At 46.2% G+C, this 19,532-nt stretch overlaps 1 protein-coding gene across 2 annotated transcripts; it reads right to left on the reverse strand.

The window, feature by feature from the left end:
- Positions 1–1,898: 1,898 nt before the first annotated feature.
- SV2A (synaptic vesicle glycoprotein 2A) lies at positions 1,899–18,380 on the reverse strand. 2 transcript variants are annotated; one of them, XM_072644669.1, is made up of 12 exons: positions 18,290–18,380; positions 12,051–12,231; positions 10,846–10,997; positions 10,479–10,612; positions 7,767–7,856; positions 7,280–7,390; positions 7,016–7,104; positions 6,038–6,202; positions 5,468–5,601; positions 5,155–5,361; positions 4,266–4,425; positions 1,899–3,807 (listed from the first exon to the last, which is right to left on the reverse strand). In XM_072644669.1, exons 2-12 carry the CDS (start codon positions 12,209–12,211, stop codon positions 3,624–3,626), a joined length of 1,587 nt encoding a protein of 528 aa, XP_072500770.1. In that variant the 5' UTR covers positions 12,212–12,231; positions 18,290–18,380; the 3' UTR covers positions 1,899–3,623. The 2 variants fall into 2 exon arrangements, with proteins under 2 accessions (XP_072500770.1, XP_072500769.1); XM_072644668.1 differs by lacking the exon at positions 18,290–18,380 and adding an exon at positions 13,467–14,522 and having other exon boundaries at positions 3,423–3,807.
- Positions 18,381–19,532: the final 1,152 nt, after the last annotated feature.

Here is a 19,532-nt window from a genome sequence, read left to right on the forward strand (position 1 = left end):
TTGGGAAGTCCAGTGTGCATTAGCAAGAAGATGTGTGTGTAATGACTTGCTTACAGTATGAGACTGTATGGTTACATGATGCAATACTGTGTCATCAAAATTTCAGCATAGGAAAATCCCACAAATTTACTGTAAATTATTAAATTTAAGATGCATCATTTTTTAAAATGTTATATTTCTTTTTCAAAGAACTGCTAAAGGGTTAAAGAAAATTGATTTCTGGGGGGTGCTGAGTAATTTTTTTTAAAGGAGGTGAAATAAGTTTGTGAACCTCTGGTCTAAGGGATTCTCAGGCCCAAAGAGTTAATTAACTTGCCTGAGTTCACATAGTTAATAAGTACCAGTGCTATAGACTCAAACCTAGATGTTACCAGGTGAAATCTAGCTTTCTTAACATTATACCATAGTAGTAAGTAGGGAAATTGGAAAATGAGAGTCAGAATTACAGTAGAACCTCAGTTTACGAGTAACCTGGTTTACATATGCTTCGCTGGACAAGGAAAAAATTTTCACAAAATTTGTCTTGCAGGATGAATAAAAATTCACAGTAAGAACATCAAAATTTTGTTGAAAAACATCACCTAAATGAGGCTGTAGCAATGAGAGCCCCAAATATTTTTAATGATAATGCAATGTCACATTTCCATGACATTCTGAAAAAATGTCAAAAAAAAATATCATTAGGTAGATTCCTAGTCAGAAGTGAATGTAAAGAAAAAAAATCATTGAGTCAAAACATGAAAGTGATTCCAAAAAATGAAAAATAAGTGAAGGCAGTAGTGTTAGTCTTACTTTTAGCGAAAGTAGCATAAGAGAGAACACTTCTAACGTTAAAATCCCTGATGTTCTCATAGAAAGAGATTCTCCTTCCAAGCAATAACCCTTCCTCTTCCTCCTCCCTCTCATCTCCCTTACACTAGCAACGAGTCTTCTCAAAGGTAAAGTGCAGGTTAATTTCAGTTTATATTGTGTACTAGTCATTGCTACTGTGTTTCAGGTGCATTAGGAACAAAAATTTACTTAAAATTATAAATATTTTTATATGAATATTTTTGGCATGTGGTACCTATCATCCCACTGTACATTATTTTATATGGAAAAATTCACTTTGCAATACATACAAATTGCCTAATGAACGGAATCTCGGAACGAATTAAATTCGTAAACCGAGGTTCTACTGTATAGAAAGCCTTGAGTGCCACCTTAAAGAATTTATACCAATTGACAAACATATTAAGCACTTGTACTGCTAAGCTCTTAAGGAGACAAAATCAAAAATGAAACTACCTACCCCAAAGGACTTTATGTTGCAGAGAGCCAGCAGCTACAACTAAGAATATATAAATAAATACAAGGGAATTTGTATGAGAGAGAAAGGAACTAGCAGCTAAGGGATCACCTCCTGTCAAAGGTGACATTTGAGTTAAATTTTGAGGGAAACTCAGGGTTCTCATCAAATCTTTGGTCAGTTAAAAGTCAATGTAGGAGGAAGTGGGCGAGAATAAGGTGTATGAAATATATGCAGATTATATTGGAGGCCAGGAGATCAGTTAGAAAATTCTGGCAAGACTCTAGGAGAAAGGTAGGCATAAACTGAGGTTCTAGCCAGTTAATAGAAAGAGAAGAATTTAAGAGATCCAGTGTAAAGGAAGAAAAAACAGAACTTCTCATCAGAATATTATACCTGAAAGATATTCTAAAACTTCCAGCTGGGTGCAGAAAAATGTGGTGGTCATCCACTGTCATGGAACAGTCCCAAAAAGAATATAGAAAAATCCATTTTTAATTCCATTCCCCCACCCACCTACCCACACCCCCACTGCCCAGGACAGACAAAACAGGCAGGCGGTCCCACAGACATGGACTTGAATGGAAGAAATAAAGGGACAGCACTTTCAGTTATAAGGATTTTTTAAAATTTTATTTTTTTCTCTTATTTTCATTTTCTTTTTTTCACATCAACTGGAGGGGAAGGGCATTCCCAAGAGGGTGGGAAGGTGGACGGTCCCTCCTGGGGTGGTGGGGAAGGAGTTGTGTCCAGCAGGATGGGGTGACAGAGTTGTGGCTCATAACACATGGCACCAGAAGGGAAGGGGTAGTCTGAGCACAGACACAGAGTTCAACAGTCACCACCTGGTCAGTGTTACAAAATGAGGGGAGTGACCACAGGGTTAGGGGGGCCGGACACAATGTGGGAGGAGGAGGAATTTGGATTTTACTTTTTATTTTTCATACTTTTCCCCTTTTTTCCTTTTTTTATTTAATTTTTTTACATTTTACAAACAGCTAAAAACTACAATACATCACAACTACAGTGAGGGGCACCAGAGAAAGATCAATCACACAGGGTAAGGAGCAGCTAAAGTTTAAATGGCAGGGGCCATTTCATGGGGAAGAGATTATATGGGGGAGCTAAGGCTCCTGGGTTGGAGCTCCCAGCCTGGTTAAAGGGGCTCAGGGAAAGGGACCCTGTCTTCCCACTCCGGGATCCTTGTGCTTTTAGATCTGTCTGCTGGTCTCTTGGACCTCCCCACGACTCCTAGAGTGGAGCCCCTTTGGACAGAGTGGGTGCCCGTGCTGTTCTCTCTGTGCTGTTGTGGGCAGGGGAGCCTGTGCTTCTCTAGGGGGAAAGGGAGAGGACACTGTGCTTAGATCATATTTAATCTAGAGTTGTCCCCCCAATCTAGGTGTTCCCTTTGCCCACCCAGCCCAGAGGTTACACTTCTAGGCTTGATAGAAAGGACAAGCAGGGAACTCTGTTGGTGAGGCCACAGTTATATGGTATCTGTTAAAATTACCCTTGGCTTAAATTTCAAGACAATGTAGCAACATCTCCCTCCCCATTACATACACACAACACATACACACACACACACACACACACACACACATACCAGCTGAGCTGCCTCAGAACTGAATATAAATAAATAAAAATAAAAAATCAAACTTTATAAAACTCAAGATTCAAATTTGTAACCCAAATTGGGGGACAGGAAAGGGAAGCCCAGGAGGCTAAGGATTATTGCTACCCCTACCAGCATCCACAGGGAGGTATCAGAGGACATGCTATGACCCTCTATTTCATTCTCCACCCCAAATCCTGTACCTCATCTTCAGAGCCCTGGTCTTCAGCCTCTCTACTCTCCCCACCCCGCAAGAACATCTGTACAGAGAGTCAAGGGGAAAAGAGATACTTCATCCCTACTCTGCCCTGGCCCCCTTCTCCTGGATCTTAGCTCCAGGGAGAACTGAAGTTTCTACAGGTTGAACAAGGGCTTTATCTGTAGGCCAAGAAGTAGGGGTAAGAGCCTTAACCATACCGTCAGGGAAGAAGGGAAAGGAGAGTCTTCTGGACCTTAAGGATAGCTGGAGGTAGGGAGTGGAGCCTCTCTAGAGTCTTAGGGGGAAGAGCTTTCTCCTCTGTAGCCCCTGCCCCATGAGGAACACACATGCACACACGTGCACGCCCGCACACACACACAAACACACACACAGCTAAGACATCAAACACAAAGAGGGGTAGGGAGGAGTAATTGGGGGTTCTTGGATCCAGATGGAGGTGGGTGTTGATGAAGGAGCTGTTGGTCTCACAGTGCACTGCCCCCATGTTGTCCAACTCTCCCTCACTGCAGCACCTGCCCCCGGGTCTCTGGAAGTTTTAGGGCAAGGGAACTGCCAAGGGCAAGGGCAGCTGAGGCAAAGAGGATAGGGGCGGCCTTTGTGACCCCCACAAAAGAGGTGAAGATGCTGATCCCGAGCACAGCTGCCAGCTTACACAGGGCATTCAGGAAGCCAAAGGCAGTGGTCCTGTGGAGGCAGGGAGAGATGGGTCAAAAGAAAATATAATGGGGAACATGGGGGCAGAGAAGACGTAAAGAGAGGCTCAGTGAAATCTGTGGAGGAAAGGTGAGTGTGTAGTGATGCTAATGATGGAGCAGCAGAAAGAACTCAAGGACTTAATATGGGGGAGAGAAAGAAGGGCAGGAAACATTCACAGGGGGATATAGAGTTTACAGGAAGATGGAAGTTACAAATGGGAGTTAGAAGTAGACAGTGAAAGACAGAAGACACTATAACAAAGCTAACCATGGAAATCCTGGGAGTAGTGAGCATAGAAGCAACAAGTTATTAAAGAAAAAATGGAGCATGGAGAAAGCTTCTTTCCCATTGGAAGGAATACTGGTTTTCCTCCATTTGGTTCCCCAACCCCCAGCCCCTTGGTCCCTCCATTCCCTCTATTATACCTAGCTCCCTGACTCAAGTACCTCTTATCTGAAGGGTAGAGCTCAACGGTCAGCACATCCAGCGCGTTCCAAGACGCGATGCTGACCCCACCGAAGAGGCAGAGCAGAGCGATCATGGCAGACTCACTGTTCCCAAAGGACAGGAAGAAGCAGGAGATGCAAGACATCACACTAGAACCCGCTGAGTTGGGAAAGAGAGGAGAGCAGAGTGTAGGTCCCAAGACCCAGCCACCATTATCTATGACTGTACAGCTCAGAATCCACTAACCAACTATATGGCCTGCCCAGGGCATGATCTACAATATTACAGACAGGAGTATTTTCCTCTTTGTCTTCCTGATTACTTTTAACTCCTGTCAGACACTTCTATCCTGGACTCCCACCACCTCTTTAAAGTTCTCTCACAGGGCACAGATTGCCTAGCACAATATAACACATAACAGATTCTCGCCAAATATTTCTTGACTAGGAAGTGGTATCAAGCAGAGTCAGAACTAGCAGTTTTGGCACCTAGGGTCAATTATGCACCCAAGCATAAAATGAGCCAGGGAAAGGAGTAGGAATCAGTGCTCTCAAATAAAAATTTTATGACTCATTCCATTGGGGAGAGGGGGAGTGTAGTAATCCTAAGACACCTCAAGGATGCTGCTAAAGTATTCACACAGTGAACAAGCCTAGTTGGAGGGTCAGGGCAAGGGGAAGGGGCAGAAGAGGCACACTCTTTGGTAATTTCCTATTTTAGCTAATTATTCGTGCTACCTAGGTGCTAAACTCAGTTGTTTTTACACAGCCAAGGGGTAAATGTGCCAACAGTAACACTCTAAATCTCAATTCCCTGGGCAAAGTCCCATCGTCCTGTCAGCTGTCAAGGCTATTTTCTTCCCACCTCTCCCATTTGCTCCCCAATTACCCAACATTCGAAGTCGGCCAATCTTGTCCATGAGCAAGGCTGACACGATGTTCCCAGGGAGCACAGCTAGCGTCCCCAGAAAGCTGACGAAGTAAACCATGTAGGCGCCTTCACCTGTCCCAGCCACATCCAGGGGGCACCCTTCCTTGCTATGTAAAAATGTGCTATTGATCAGCCGGCTGCCCACAAACTTGTATTCAAACAGGTCTGGAGGAGGGAAAAAACAACACTTGCAGATCAGTGGTCTGGAACAGTCCTTTCCCCTCTCTCAACATTGCCTACCTTGCTTTTTTCCCAAGCAAAATACTGGTACCTGTGTTATAGAATATCGTGTTGATAAAAGTGCAGTTCCGAAAGAACGTGTTACTGGACGTGACATCCTCGAAGTAACATTCCTCAAATAGTGAATCCTCAAAAGATACTGACTTCAGTCTCAGGCCAATAAATCTGGAAGGGTCAGGGAGAGGGGAGGAGAACCACACAAGTCAGAGCCTCTCAGTCTCAATTTCCTCACCTTTAATGTGATGATAATAGAACCACCTATGTCACAAGATTGTTTGAGGTTCAAAAGCAGTAACTCAGAAATTGGTTTACAAACCTTAAAGTACTATATTATATACATACATATATATATACGTACATATTATAAAATACTCTTATTTGGCACACACACACACACACACACACACATACACACTCTTGCCCACCCCAACTTGTGCCCTTCAATGATTGTCAAGAGGAGAAACCAGAGATGTCTGACACAGAAGGCTTCTCCTCTAGAATTCCCAGAGACTGAGCTCTGCTTGGAGATTCCTTGGCTAGGAGCAAAGAGGGATTTGAGGAGAGCCCCTGGCAGAGGGCATGGGGACAAGTCCTCACGTACTTGTCATTGAAGTACTGGCCCCCACGGTGAATCTGGTTCTCCAGGGTGAAGTTGAAGGTCACGTGTTCCACCCGCTCTCCTGCAAAGAGTCTGGTTCTGGCAGCATAGTCAACTGCCTGGAGGTGACGGATCATGTCAGGGAACCAGACTGTTAAGCCATAGTAGCTAAGGAGCAGAATTTGGGGATGAAGTAAAAGGTGAGAGATCAATCATAACCCGAATCAGTAGTAACTGAGGAGAGACATCAACCCATGGTTGGAGCAGAACACAAAAGAATGGTCAGGGAGTACAGAGCAACACCTCCCCCTACTCTCTCATCTTGATTCCTTTGCACTGGCTACTCCCCGCCTCACCCCCCAAAAAAAACCTGAATGTGCTCGGTTCCCTCCTCACCTCTTCCTCTTCCAATCCCTGGCTTCCTTCAAGACTCAGATGAAATACCATCTTCTGTCAAAGGGCTTTCCAGGTCTACCCGGCAGCTAATGCCTTCCCCTCTGAGATCACCTTCTTTCTACTCTGTACTTATTTTAGGATCATGGGTTAAAGGCTGGAAGGAAACTTAGAGGCCAAGTGAGGAAATGGCTGAGGCGGAGGTTAAATGACTTACCCAGGATCACAAGGCTCATAAGTATCTGAAGCAGGATTTGAACCTGTGTCTTTGTGACACCTATATATGAGTCTATCCACCAGCTGCCTAGTTATCCATATGTTGTCTTCCTCACTAAAGTATTGTATTTGGCACAAGATAAACATTAAATAAATGCTTGTCTCCTTCCTTAGATCCTTCCTTCCCCCTTTCCTCCTTGAGGGCAGGGACTGAGCCGGCCTTCCATTGTATCCCAGTGCTTAGCACAGTTCCTGGCACATAGGAGGCATTTCTAAATGTTTGTTGACTAACTTCCAGCTCATCCTCTACTTTCCCCTTCCCCTACCACCCCAACAAGCACATACACCTATTCAGCCCCAGAAGCCCCTCACCTAAATGACATGGTGAACCACACGCCCATCATCATCAGGGTGATGCGCCGATATTCAGGGCTGAAACAGGAAAGGAAATTCCCCCAAACCTAGAGGTGGGAGTAGATGGTCAAGGGGAGGAGGACGTGCAAACCCCAGGTCCCCTCCACCCAGATACAGCCACCTCTGCCCAGCCTCTAATCTGTGAGTTCCCCAGGCTCAATACCCATTCTTCTCTCCTATCTAACCAGATTCCTTTCCTCCCCTCCAAAATTCCCCTATTACCTGGCCCCCCAGGCTCATTGCCCGGACCCCCCAGCGCTGGTACCAGGTCCCCGTGTCCGACTGAATCTCAATCAACTCGTCCTCTTGACGGATGGTCTTAATGTGGGTCACCTGGAGGAAAGATATAGGTCCAGTCAACACACAAGGGTCATCAGGTCACATGGCATCACCTAGTCTCATGTGTTCCATGCCAGTAGCAAACTAGGAGGTCATGGGACATGGAGGCAAGTTAGAGATGATGGAGAGACAGAGAGACAAAGACAGAGAGAAATCTGATTCAATATGAGATAGCTCCTGCAAACACGGAAAGGACAGTGGAGAGGTCTGGGGTGGGGAACAGACAGATGATAATCTATGTGAGGGAGGAATTAAGGGAAGATGTCACTGGAAGGGGTAGGTTATTAATTCAGAATAATTTCAGTATCTGAGTCTGTAAAGATCGCAAAGGAGAAGAAATCATACCCAGGATGGGTAGGAAGTGACTTACTGAGAACACTCTCTCAGGATGCCCTTTTGCCCTCATATTGGTATCATGGACTTGCTTCAGGACCATCCAGGCTTCATCATGTTTCCCATTCTGCAGTCACAGACATAGATGCAAGTTTAAACCTTCCAACTGCTCCAGATCACAGCTGCCTCTCTCAAATCTAGTTCCACCCTCCCTCCCAGCCACCCCTAGCCCTCACTCACTCCCAGACCAGGTTGATTCCTGTTCTGAGAATTACTGATGTTTATCTCCCACCTAAAGGGCATGGGTTCAAATAACAGGCTCTGCCAATTACTAGCTGTGTGACCTTGGGCAAGTCATTTTCATTCTCTGATCCTCAGTTTCTTCTATAAAATGAGAAGATTGGACTAAAGAACATTTAAGGACCCTTCCATTTCTGAATCCACGGTCTATGACATCTCAGAGACATACCACCAACCTAATTCCACTCCCACCCCTGCCTTCAATACACACACAAGTCACACCTTCTGAATTTCCCAGGAATGCTATAGACTCAGATGTCCAAAGCTGAAAAGGACCTCAGATATTATCTTGTCCAATCCCATCATTTAACAGAGGAAGCGTCTGGAACCCATGAAATAACCTGATCAGGGTCACACACACATTGGGTTACTGGGGTCCAGCACTAGAATTCAGGCTTTCTGACTCCCATTCCAGGGCTCCTTCCACCGCTGGGCTCTTGCCCAGCTCAGTAGGATCCAATGGGTGTTGGAGTGGAGAACAAGAGATGGACAACTCAAGGAAAGATTCTTAGTTGGCCACGTCATGGAAAGGAAGGGAGAGACTTGGGGGACAAGGAAAATGATGAAAGCCATTTAGTTGGACCAAGGAGGTAAGGAAGTCATGGCATCATAGATCTAAAGCTGAAAGGAACCTCAAAATGTCATCTAATCTGACCTCCTCATTTTGATCATAACAGGTTATTGGAAGACAATGGTTCCTGGCACGTAGGAAATTTCCCAGTGTTCCTCTCTCTAGGGAGCCTTTGGGACTCTCTCTGTGACTTTTAACCAACCCTCTCCTAAGAAAGTATGGAAGGAGAGGAAGAAAAGAGGCTAGCATAAGCAGGTTGGGGGCCTGATATGGGGTTGACATTAGGACAATGACAGAGGAATAAAAGCTGAGATTCTAAGAGGAGGAACCATAATCTGATGAGGCAGAGGTCACATAGAACAGATAGCAAATGGTCTGAGCTGTCTGTCTATACTGCTGAGAATAGAACTGGGGGTGCCTCAACTTCCCTGTCTTTTGCTTCTGTTTACTTATTAGCTCTCTCAGGAAGAAAGGAAACAAGTATTTATTAAGGACCTACTATGTGCCAGATACTGTGCTAATACAAATATTATCTTATTTGATCTTCACAACAACCCTGAGAGGTAGGTAATATTATTACCCCATTTTACAATTGGAGAAACTGAGGCAGACAACTGTTAAGTGACTTGTCCAGGGTTACACAGCTGATGAATGTCTAAAGCAGGAGTTGAACTCAGGTCTTCCTGACTCCAAGCCCACAACTATGTCCATTGCAACCCCTTAGGTGTCTCTCTCAGGTGAAGAGGCTGTGTTATCAGTCTTTGTTTCTTAAGGGTTTGTTTTGCTTTGGGTTCACTATAGTTGGTTAAAGAAACTGGTTTCCTTAAGATAAAGAGGTTAGCCATTGCATATCTCATTTACATGTTCCATTAGAGAAAGTGGAGTGGCAAGGTACACAGAACAAAGAGTGATTTTACAACTGCTGGGACCTTCCAATGCAGAGACTTGAAGAGGGGAAAAAAGAGAATTATTGATTCATCTTTGCAAATAAGTCCTGAGCAATAAGAAAGCAAAAACAAAGCACAAGTATAAGCAGTCTTTTTCACAGAAAATGTCTATGAACAGGCTGAGAGCTAGAACTGCTAAAGTAGCTATCTCAGAGAAATAACTTCTTCCCATATCCTCTCCCTTGAACATAAAAGGAAAACCATTCCTCTTGAGGGGAGGAGCTGAGGGATTTGACTAGAAACAAAGTCAGACTGAAGGGAGGTCCTGAGGAGAAAAAATGGGTTACTACCAATAAGAGGATAAGGGCAAGAATAGGGGAGTACTGTAGCCAGACCTCTCCCCATCACCACCATAGGACCTACCCCAAACAACTGCTAGAGATAAATGAGAAATTGAGTGCCAGAGAAGTTAAACAATGTGCTCAAAGCTACCCAGGTAATTAGGTGTAAGAGTTGGGATTTGAACCTTGGTTCTGCCTCGGTTCTTGATGTCCAGACCAAATGACCCTTGGTAGGAGGAATAATAGGGCAAGGGAGGCAGAACCATACCAGAAAACTAGTGAACTCAGGGTTCTTGAACTACAGCCCCCTGAAGAAATTGTCCTGGCCATCACTTCAAGGTGAATGCATGGAACAATATATTTAACAATGTAAGAAGCCATTGATGACATTGAAGGGTCCTATACCACACCCAAAATGCCACAGAGTAAATGCAGGAGGCAAAATCCCATCCCTCAGAGCAAAAGCAGTTGGTGAAAGAGAAAGAGTTAAAATAGAGACCCAGGATCAAACCGAACCAGCTAGAAGTCATAAAAACCTCCAAGGGAAGTAAAAAAATCAATCAATGAATCAGCAGATAAATGGTAAAAAACTAAGCAGCTAGAAATCCCAGAGCCAAAAGTTTCCCCTTCCAATTTCCATCACCCTTTACCTCCAGGAAAAATCGGGGGCTCTCTGGCTGTGTGGTCAGGGCCCCAATGGCAAATACAGAAGGAAAGGCACACACGAGAACAAAAACCCGCCAGCTGTGGAACTGGTAAGCGGAACCCATTTGGAAACTCCATCCTGGTGGAAAAAAAAGAGAAAGATGAGGGGATATTGCTGGAAACCAGAAAGATGCTCATCTGGAAACTCCACCCTGGAACGATACCCATTTTGGAGGGGGGACATTCTAGAGTTTTCAATCTAGTTGGGAATGAAGGTTCCAACCATGCTGGATTAAGGGGAGTTTCTGCCTTAGGGAGAGGAATCTAAAGGAGTGTCTCCAGAAGGGGCAAGGTCCCTTGGGGGGCTCTCACCATAATGAGGGATGATGGCCCAGGCCATGGCAGCTGCATACACACCACCAATCATCCAGAACATGCAGAGCCAACTCAAATGTTCCCCTCGCTTCTCTTGGGCCAAGAACTCAGAAAAATAGGAGAAGACAATAGGGATAGACCCCCCAATCCTGTAGGGAATTCCAGGGAATAGGTTGCTTAAGAGTACATCAGGAATAAGATCCCCATTTCACCACCCACCACCACCACTACTCCCCAGATCCAGACTCCTCCCACCAGATCAGAACAGACTTCCAATCATTTCCCCACCACCAAACCCATTCCCGAACTCCTCTCTTCCTCCAAAGGTGGGGAAAGTAAGATATGGCAGGAAATAAGCTTCTAAGATGAGGGGTTCTATAGGAAAGGAGAGGGAGAAGATGGAAAGTCTCAAAGAGTAGGAGGAGAGTTGAGGAGATTAGGACAGTTAAAGAAATGGGTAAAGTCCTGGAAGGAGAAATTTAAGGGAAGAGAAATCCCAGGGGAAGGTCCACAAAAGGTCTTAGATACAGAGTAGGACAGATACAGGGCAGTGATGGTTAGAGAAATGAGGGAAGTTTTGTGTATGTGTTCATCCTTTGTTGCCAAAGAAGACATGCCATAAGAGAAATAATGACATGACTTGCATTTGACTTTGTTTTGAGTGAGGGAGGGCTGTGCAAGTCACCAGCCTCACTTCTCCTCCAGAGCCATCTGAATCTAGTGACCAAATATTCATCAGCATGACTGGAGATGACCCAGGATGAGGCAATTGGGGTTAAATGACTTGCCCAAGGTCACACAGCTAGTGAGTGTCAAGTGTCTGAGGTGAGATTTGAACTCAGGTCCTTCTGACTCCTGCACTGGTGCTCTATCCACGGCACCACCTAGCTGCCCCTTGAGGGAAGTTTAGAGAGACACTGGAAATACCAAGAGGATGGGAAGGTCCAGAGTTTCAATAGGTTCCATAATGTTTAGAAAATTAGGAATCTGGGGGAATGAGAAAGCTTCTGGGTGCTATATAAACCTAGGGTTTGGGGTGGCTTCCACCAGAAGATCCTCATGAAGGCATTTCTGAGGAAACTGAGGACATTAAAATGGGAGGGTACATCTGGGAATGGAAAAGGAAGTTCTAGGTGAATTTGGGGAATTCTTTGGGGTGAAGAGAGGAAAGGAAGAAAGGAATCTTTGAAGCAGGTGCTCACCCAACCCCAGAGAGCAGGCGGCAGAGGAGAAATGTGCCATAACCCTGGACGAAGGACGAGAAAAAGGCGAACACACTGTTGACGGAGAGTGAGATGAGCAGACATTGTCGTCGACCCAGTCTGTCAGCCAGGCCCCCCCAGAGAAAAGCTCCAACCATCATACCCAGGTAGACAATGAGGCCTGGAAGGAGAAACACAGAAGGGAAAGGATGGGAAGGTCAATCATGTCTCCTCCAGCCAAATGAAAGTAAAATGAGATGAAATTACACCAGGATGAATCAAGGTTAAACCTGAGAAAAACAATCTGACTGCTCAAGTAGATCCAAGGTTAGGAAATAAGACTAGGGTGTTTGGGTCCCATTTGGGAGAGAAATTGACAGGGCAAAATGACAAGAACCTAGAGTAGAATCCCTGAATTAAAACATAATGGGACCTTGGACTAACAGATATGGGAATAAAGAGTGAGTGAGATCTAATCCACTCTCAGGCCCTTCTCCCCAGCACCCTCTGCAAGTCACATCAGCCCTCCCACTGGCTTCAGCTAGAGATCTCGTGTGTTAATTGATGAAAGAAATAACTCATCTCCAATTAATAAATCTCTTAGTAAGGAAATCCATATCTTCCCCATTAAATCTAACCTTTATTCCTTCCAACACTAATCTCAACCCCTCTCTTCTTTCATAATCTCCTTCAACCATCTATGGCACTCTCCCCCATTTCAACCTTTTGTCCTCGGACTGTGTGCAATTTGGGCACTACCAGGAGCCACTCAAGGGTCAAGAGATTATAGCTTTCTCAGCTTTAGGCCCAGAAACTTCACAAGTCCTCAGCCACACACCCCAATCTGGAACTGAGAGCTGGGGGCAAGGTCAAATCGTCCCTCTCTCCTATTCAAGTAAAAGAACTGGGATTCTGACCTCTCACTTTCTATTCCCTTGCCACCAAAGGGAAGGAATAAGCCCTCTCCCAGCAGGGCACAAAGAAAGCCTAAATGAACAGAGAATGGCCTCCCATTGTGACAAAGATTAAATGCCATGAAGATAAACCTTCCCCTTGACCCTGCTCCACCTCCTAAGGTAGGTGAGAAGTCATGAGAGGAGGAAAACATAATCAAGCTCATTACAATTCCATAATCCCAACACCAGAAGTTGAGTAGGCCATAGATTTTTTTACCTTACTCTGCAAGCCATGGTCCAACTCCTTAGGAAAGGACCACAAGATTCCCAAACCTTAGTTGGGAACTGAAAAAAGGAAGGAGGACCTGGACAAAGTCCCTATCATCCTTAGGAGATACTTTCAGAGGTCACTCAATGTTCAACAGAGTTTTTGCGGCCAGAGTAGAAATGGAATAGGGGGCTACCTAGGAGATAAGGGGTGAGACGTGGAAAAGGAATAGGAAAGACTTTGGTTTCTCACCCAGCATGCCCTTGTTGGAGTCAGACAGGCACATGTCCTTTTCAGCACTGGGCAGCACAAACCCCACCACGAAGACTTCGACCCCATCAGCCATAAGTGCCAGACCCAGGACAAAATAGAGGGTCCATTGGAACCGGCCATGGCCACACTCCCGCAAGATGGTTTCATATTGCTGGGCTAGCTCTTCCCTCTCCTTCCGCCGCTGAGCTTCCCCTCCAATTCCAGGGCCTTCTCCATCACCCAGACCTCCCCTCACCCCAGCCAGGGGAGCCCCATCTGCCAAACGCTCTCCCTTTCCACTTGATTCTCCCCTGGGGATTCCCTGATATTCCCCCTCGTAGATCTCCTCATCCTCATCATGGCCCTCAGTGGCATCACTGGATGCACCCCCTTCTTCTTCATCTTCTCTAACTCCATCCCCACGGTAATAACCATCAGCTGGGGCAGGGAAGTCATCATCATCATCCTCCTCCTCAAATCGGGCATAGGATCTCCTTGAATATTCGTCCTGAACTCTGTCAAGGCCCTTAACCACCTTCTTAGTTGCATGCTTCTTGACCTCCTTTGCAATATCTTTAGCCCCACGGATGAAAGCTGTTCGGTCACGGAAGCCTTCATCCATGGCAATCACTGGAGTCTTTGGACACCCCTCAGGGGTCCTCCCTCTGCCTTCTCTCTCTCCCTGTCCTGTCCCTCAAGAAACCTACAGATTTTAGAAGACCCCCTGGTACATACACTTTACCCCAGGTAAAGTACATTCAAAGAGCTTTAGACATAGAATGAAAGAGAAGGTAGGACCAGAAAGGGGCATATATTGGAGGGGTGAGGAGAAGAGGAAGGAAGGCTTTGATGGTATTTGGTAGAAAACATAAACCTACAACCTGTTCAACATAGTCAAAAAGTAGGGAGTTGGGAAGAGGTAAGGGAAAGGAAAGGAGAATCAGGTTGGTTGGAGTTAAGTTGGAATGTTCAGGCTAGCAAAGGGAGAGCAGTCATGCCTCAGCAGGAAACATTGGTTGTCCTGGAAGATAGAGGAAAAGAAAAAGAAAAAAAAAGGATGAGAATCAGAAAATGCCAATCAATATACAATGTAGTCAGTCCCTTTCCCATCCCAAATCCCACCATGCCCAACCTATGTTTTAAAATGTGGAAATGATTGAGAATAGTATGATTGAACCAGAGATGAAAGAAGACCCATTAGCACCCTCTCACCTTAGCCTTGGAGAACAGGTTCAAGCTCCACACAGATCTGTCTAGAACCCTATTCTATCAGCTTATCCTACCTCTTTCCCATTAAGCTTAGAAACCCTATCTGCCCTACTAAGAACTAGACACAGAGAGATGAAAAAGGAAAAAAAAACATATTAGCATTGTTGTCTAATTTCCTTCATCTTGATGCCTTGTTTCTACTTTTTTTGGGGGGGGTCCAATAGTTAGGAGGTATGTTTAGGCCCTTTGTCTGGTCACCTTGGTCCTCATCCTAATGTTTCATAGGAGGCAGGATGTAAGAGTCCAGTGAGGCAGGTTTGGAAAATGGAGTTTCCAAGTCTTGCCCATCATCACACCTTTATGGCCCAAGCCCCACACAAGGACAATATTTCCATTTTTTTTAGACTGTAATATATGTCTCATGCCTCTCCACCTGTGTCACAGATGAAATCCATCAAGGTCAGGAAGTCCTGGGCTCATGGGCAGAACTAGAAAGGACCTTAGACTGAGTCCAAATTCCTTCATTTCATAGATGACAGGATTGAGACCAAGTAAATTTAAGTGACTTGCCTAAGTCATATCCTAACATTCAACCCTCTAGTCTCTGACTCCAAATCCAGATCTCTTTCTACTCCACCACAGTATCTCCCTCTCCTATGAGGGAAGTCACAGAGATTGACATGACCAGTCCAGCCAGAGCAAAGGTTCACATTCTACAAGAAACAAACAAATGCAGGTCATCTCTGGGCACATCCCAAGAGGGAAGAAATATTGGCTAGGGAAAAGGAAACAATGAAGGAAAAAGGAAGTAGGTCATGGACTAAGGAACATACTAGGGTGCTGAGACCAAGGGTCTTCTCAAGGGTTCCAAGATCGCCCTAGATGAGCCCAACTCACTCATTTATGCCCCACTGTCCTGACCAAATCATATAAAGGAAGCAAATGAACAATAAAGACCAAGATTTGAGTAGAAGGCAGAAAATAGTACTTTTCTCCAGGGACCAACAGCTGGACCCCCCCTTTCTCTGGTGGGGGTGTACAGGAGCATTTTCATTTCAAACTTACCTCCTGACTCCTCCTTCACTTGAGAGTTCTGAGGTCTTCTTCCTAGTCTAGTCTCTGGAAATCCTACCCTACCATCCCACTCCCTCAGGACTTCCCCTCCTAATCCCCACTTAATCCTTTCTGTCCCTCCTTCCTGGGGTTGGGGGAAAAGGCCTTCAGGGACTCTGCATTGCGGCAAAGATTGGTGCAGAATAAGGGGGGGAATAGGCTCCCCCAAAAAATAGCCCAAGGAAAAGATCATGAAAAGTGCACACATATGCTCTTATGGGGTATGCGTAAAGTCTTATCAGAGGAGGTCCCTTATAAACAGCTGTAGGATAGGTTGGGGAGACTAAGGATATCCCCAGATAGGAGATGGGGAGGTAGTGATATACAGGGCAGAGATCAGAGCCTAGATCTCTCAGACTGTGTCTAAAACCATGGTCCAAGACTAATGATCCCTAGAGTGGAAAGAGGACCAGTTTTGGAGTCAAGGGCCTCGGTTTGAATTTTGTCTTTACTACTTACTTACTTACCTGTATAACCTTGTACCACTTCTCTAGGCCTCAGTTCATCATTTAAAGAAAGAGTTGGATTCTCAGGTCCCCTCTAGTTCTAAATCTATATTCCTGTGATCTTTTCCAGTAGCAGTGAACAATCACACACACACACACACACACACACACGCTATCCTCATTCCTCAGCAAGAAAAACTGAAAAATCGCACCCAAATTATCCTCTCCCTAATCCAAAATGGGTCTCCCAAGAGTCCTTCAGGAGGAGGCAGAATTGGCCTGAGGTCATGCCCTGTGGTTGTCACTCCATTTGCCCCAGTGATATGGAGACTGAAGATGGTCTCCAGAGCAATGAAGCAGCTCATCCTTCTCCTCCTTCCCCAGGTAACAGGGAATCAGATGGGTCAGATGAGGGAGAAGGGGAGTTGGAGATTCCAAGAGCTGGTTAAGGCTAGAGGAAATGCTATTTTTAGCTTCAGTCTCAGTGAAGTGTGTAGGGAAAGACAAGGGGCTAGAGAGAAAAGAGAGCCTAGGAGGTTGTGATATGGAGACAGTCTGGTTATAAACACTGTGAGACCATAAAAGCTGAATTCACTCCTCTTATGGATTCTGTAGAACAAGAGAGTAGAGTGAATCAGGTGTTTTCAGTGTCCTTAAGCCATCCATGGTTGGGAGATTTGGGGTTTAGAAGGACCCCACTACCTCAAAAGCCCTTAGATATGAAACACAACCCATCTCTTTCCCTCCATCTCCACTCACAAGTGACAAGGTCACTGGTAAACTGAATACATCCAAATACAAATACAAATCTCCACCCTCCTGAGCATAAGATGTTACAGGAGGTGTCCGACAGCCTCTCCCCAGCCTTTTCCAAAAGGATAAGCAGAATCTCAGCCCCTACCCCAAGAATGGACAAAATTGGGCTAACCCTCCCCCCTTCCCTGCACTCCCCCCCCATTTCACTCCAAGCGTATGCATGAGGAAAGGGCCACTGCTGTGAAGAGAAAATGGAGGTGACAGCTGAGGCTGCAAGGGAAGGAATATGGAGAGGCAGGAGCTCAAAGACAGACAAACAGGACACAGGGACATAGGCCTTCACCAAGGGAATTTTTCACAAGTCCCCTCCCCCCATTTTTCCTGATCTGGAGAGCAACAGGGCACCAAGAATTAACCAATTGGTTTCTCTAAGCTCCTTTCCCCATCTTCCACCTCCCACCTCCCCCAAGTCTTCATGCTAGACTAATGTCCATTATCACCCCCCAACATTTCCCGCCTTTATCCATTGCCCACATCTCCAGATATCAATTCCTCTCACTGTCTTACTCCAGGCTATTTATCACCCTCCCCACATGCAGATTCCCCACAATCTGCCCTTCCAACCCTCCCAAATCTCCTAACAGATACACTTATCTCCCTCTGTTTTCACGTTTCAGCATCTAGCGTCTTCCCACTCCCAACCTATTTACCTCAAGCCTCAAACGAGAAAAAGGAGGCATAATTTACCCCCACCCAACCCCCCCCTTGCCAAGGTCATTTATCCCACATCCTGATGGAGGAGAGACTGGGAAAAGGAAAGATGAGGTGATAGGTACATTTAGGGTTTGGGGATTTGGGTGGTGATATAATTCAGACAATTTCCCCAACACCACTCCCTCCCCCGCCCATCTGGAAGTGGAGGGGGGAGTCTTGGGGAGTGGAGGAGAGACAGAGACAGAGACAGAGAGAGAGACAGAGAGACGGAGAGAGAGAGAGAGAGAGAGAGAGAGAGAGAGAGAGAGAGAGAGAGAGAGAGAGAGAGAGAGAGAGAGAGAGAGAGAGAGAGAGAAACAGAGAGACAGAGAGACAGAGAGAGAGAGACAGAGAGAGAGAGCAAAAGCATCCTAGTGGAAATAAATATCCATCCCCCACAACACCTCCTGATGAAAAATGAGGACCCCCCCTCAAAAAAAAGGGACTGGAGCATAAAAGGGCTCCAATCTGAGTGAAGAGGATGCTTCCGATGCAGGGGGTGGATGGGTTAGGGAGAGAGAGGGGATGAAGAGTAGGGGGTCTCACCTGGGAGGGTCCCCCCCGCAAGGAAGCAGGGAGCAGGATGTCGGGGCTGCTGCGAGCAGACAGCGGCAGCGGCTGCTCTGGGTATCAGGGAAGCGGCAATGCAGACCTGCCCCCCCCCACCCCAGCTCCGCCTCCCCCCCTCCCCCCCCAACTCGCGCAGCCCAGCATTGGGAGAGACCATTGGGGTGGGGAGACCAGATGGAAAGGAAAGTACCGACTCAAGCCAGAGGGAGGGAGAGAGGGAGAGATGGAGAGACGGCTGGGGGGTGTGGGGGGGACCTGTCAGAGAGAAGGCGGAGACCCTCCCTGCTCCCCGCTAAAGAAGGAAAGACAGACAAGAGGCCAGTCTGAGAGGCAGAACTAGAAAGCTACAGGCAAGGAAGGAAAGGGTCACTCCCTACCTACACCGCACGTATCAGGTTCAAGCCAGGAGAGGCAGGGGACTGGCACCGCTTCCCCAGAGCGTGACAACCAACCCCCTTGTCTCCAAACCAGCAGAATTTCGGGATAAACCCTCAAGTCTCGGAACCCTCCCCACAAACACGCCCTCCTCCCCAATTTCTCTCCTTCAGTTAGCCTACCGGCAGTACCCTCTGCCATACCACCGCCACATGCTAATTAGTGAAAACAGGGTGAAATAGGGTCTGATGGGGGTGGTAGATTTCCTAGAGCTTTGGACTCCACTGTCCCTCACATCTGAAGGGTCACCACTCCCAGATCTCAACATTTCTGATTATTTATTGCAAGGACACGTTCCCCCAACACCCTTCCTTTACCCATTTACCCCACTACCAGTTGCAGAAATTAATACACAAAAGGAAAGGGCATTGACGGAATATCTCCAGCCATTCTCCCTCTCCTTTTTGGTCACACTAGGTAAAGGAATAAAAATCAAGAACTCCCTCCCATTTTGCCTTCCCTCCTTCTCCTCTTCCCTCACGCCCTCCCCAAATCCTCTGTCTCCATCCAGGGCCAAAGGACCCCCACCGTCAGATTTCTCCTCCTGCCCACCTCTCTTCCTTCTTCCCAACCCCCAGCTAATTCTCCCAAACCACACAGCTGAGTGACTAAACCCATGAGCCTTGACTTCCAGGCATCATGCTGCTCCCCCTCCAGAGGAGGGCTAAGGAATTGAAAAGCAGTTCTACCGGAAAAAGCAGTGGGCCAGAAATCAAGACACCTGCATTCTCTCTAGTCTCTGGTCTTCCTCTGTTTGACCTTGGGCAAGTCATTTGTTTCTCTG

Source organism: Notamacropus eugenii, chromosome 2 (genome assembly GCF_028372415.1).
Source record: "Notamacropus eugenii isolate mMacEug1 chromosome 2, mMacEug1.pri_v2, whole genome shotgun sequence".
NCBI classification, from domain to species: Eukaryota; Metazoa; Chordata; class Mammalia; order Diprotodontia; family Macropodidae; genus Notamacropus; species Notamacropus eugenii.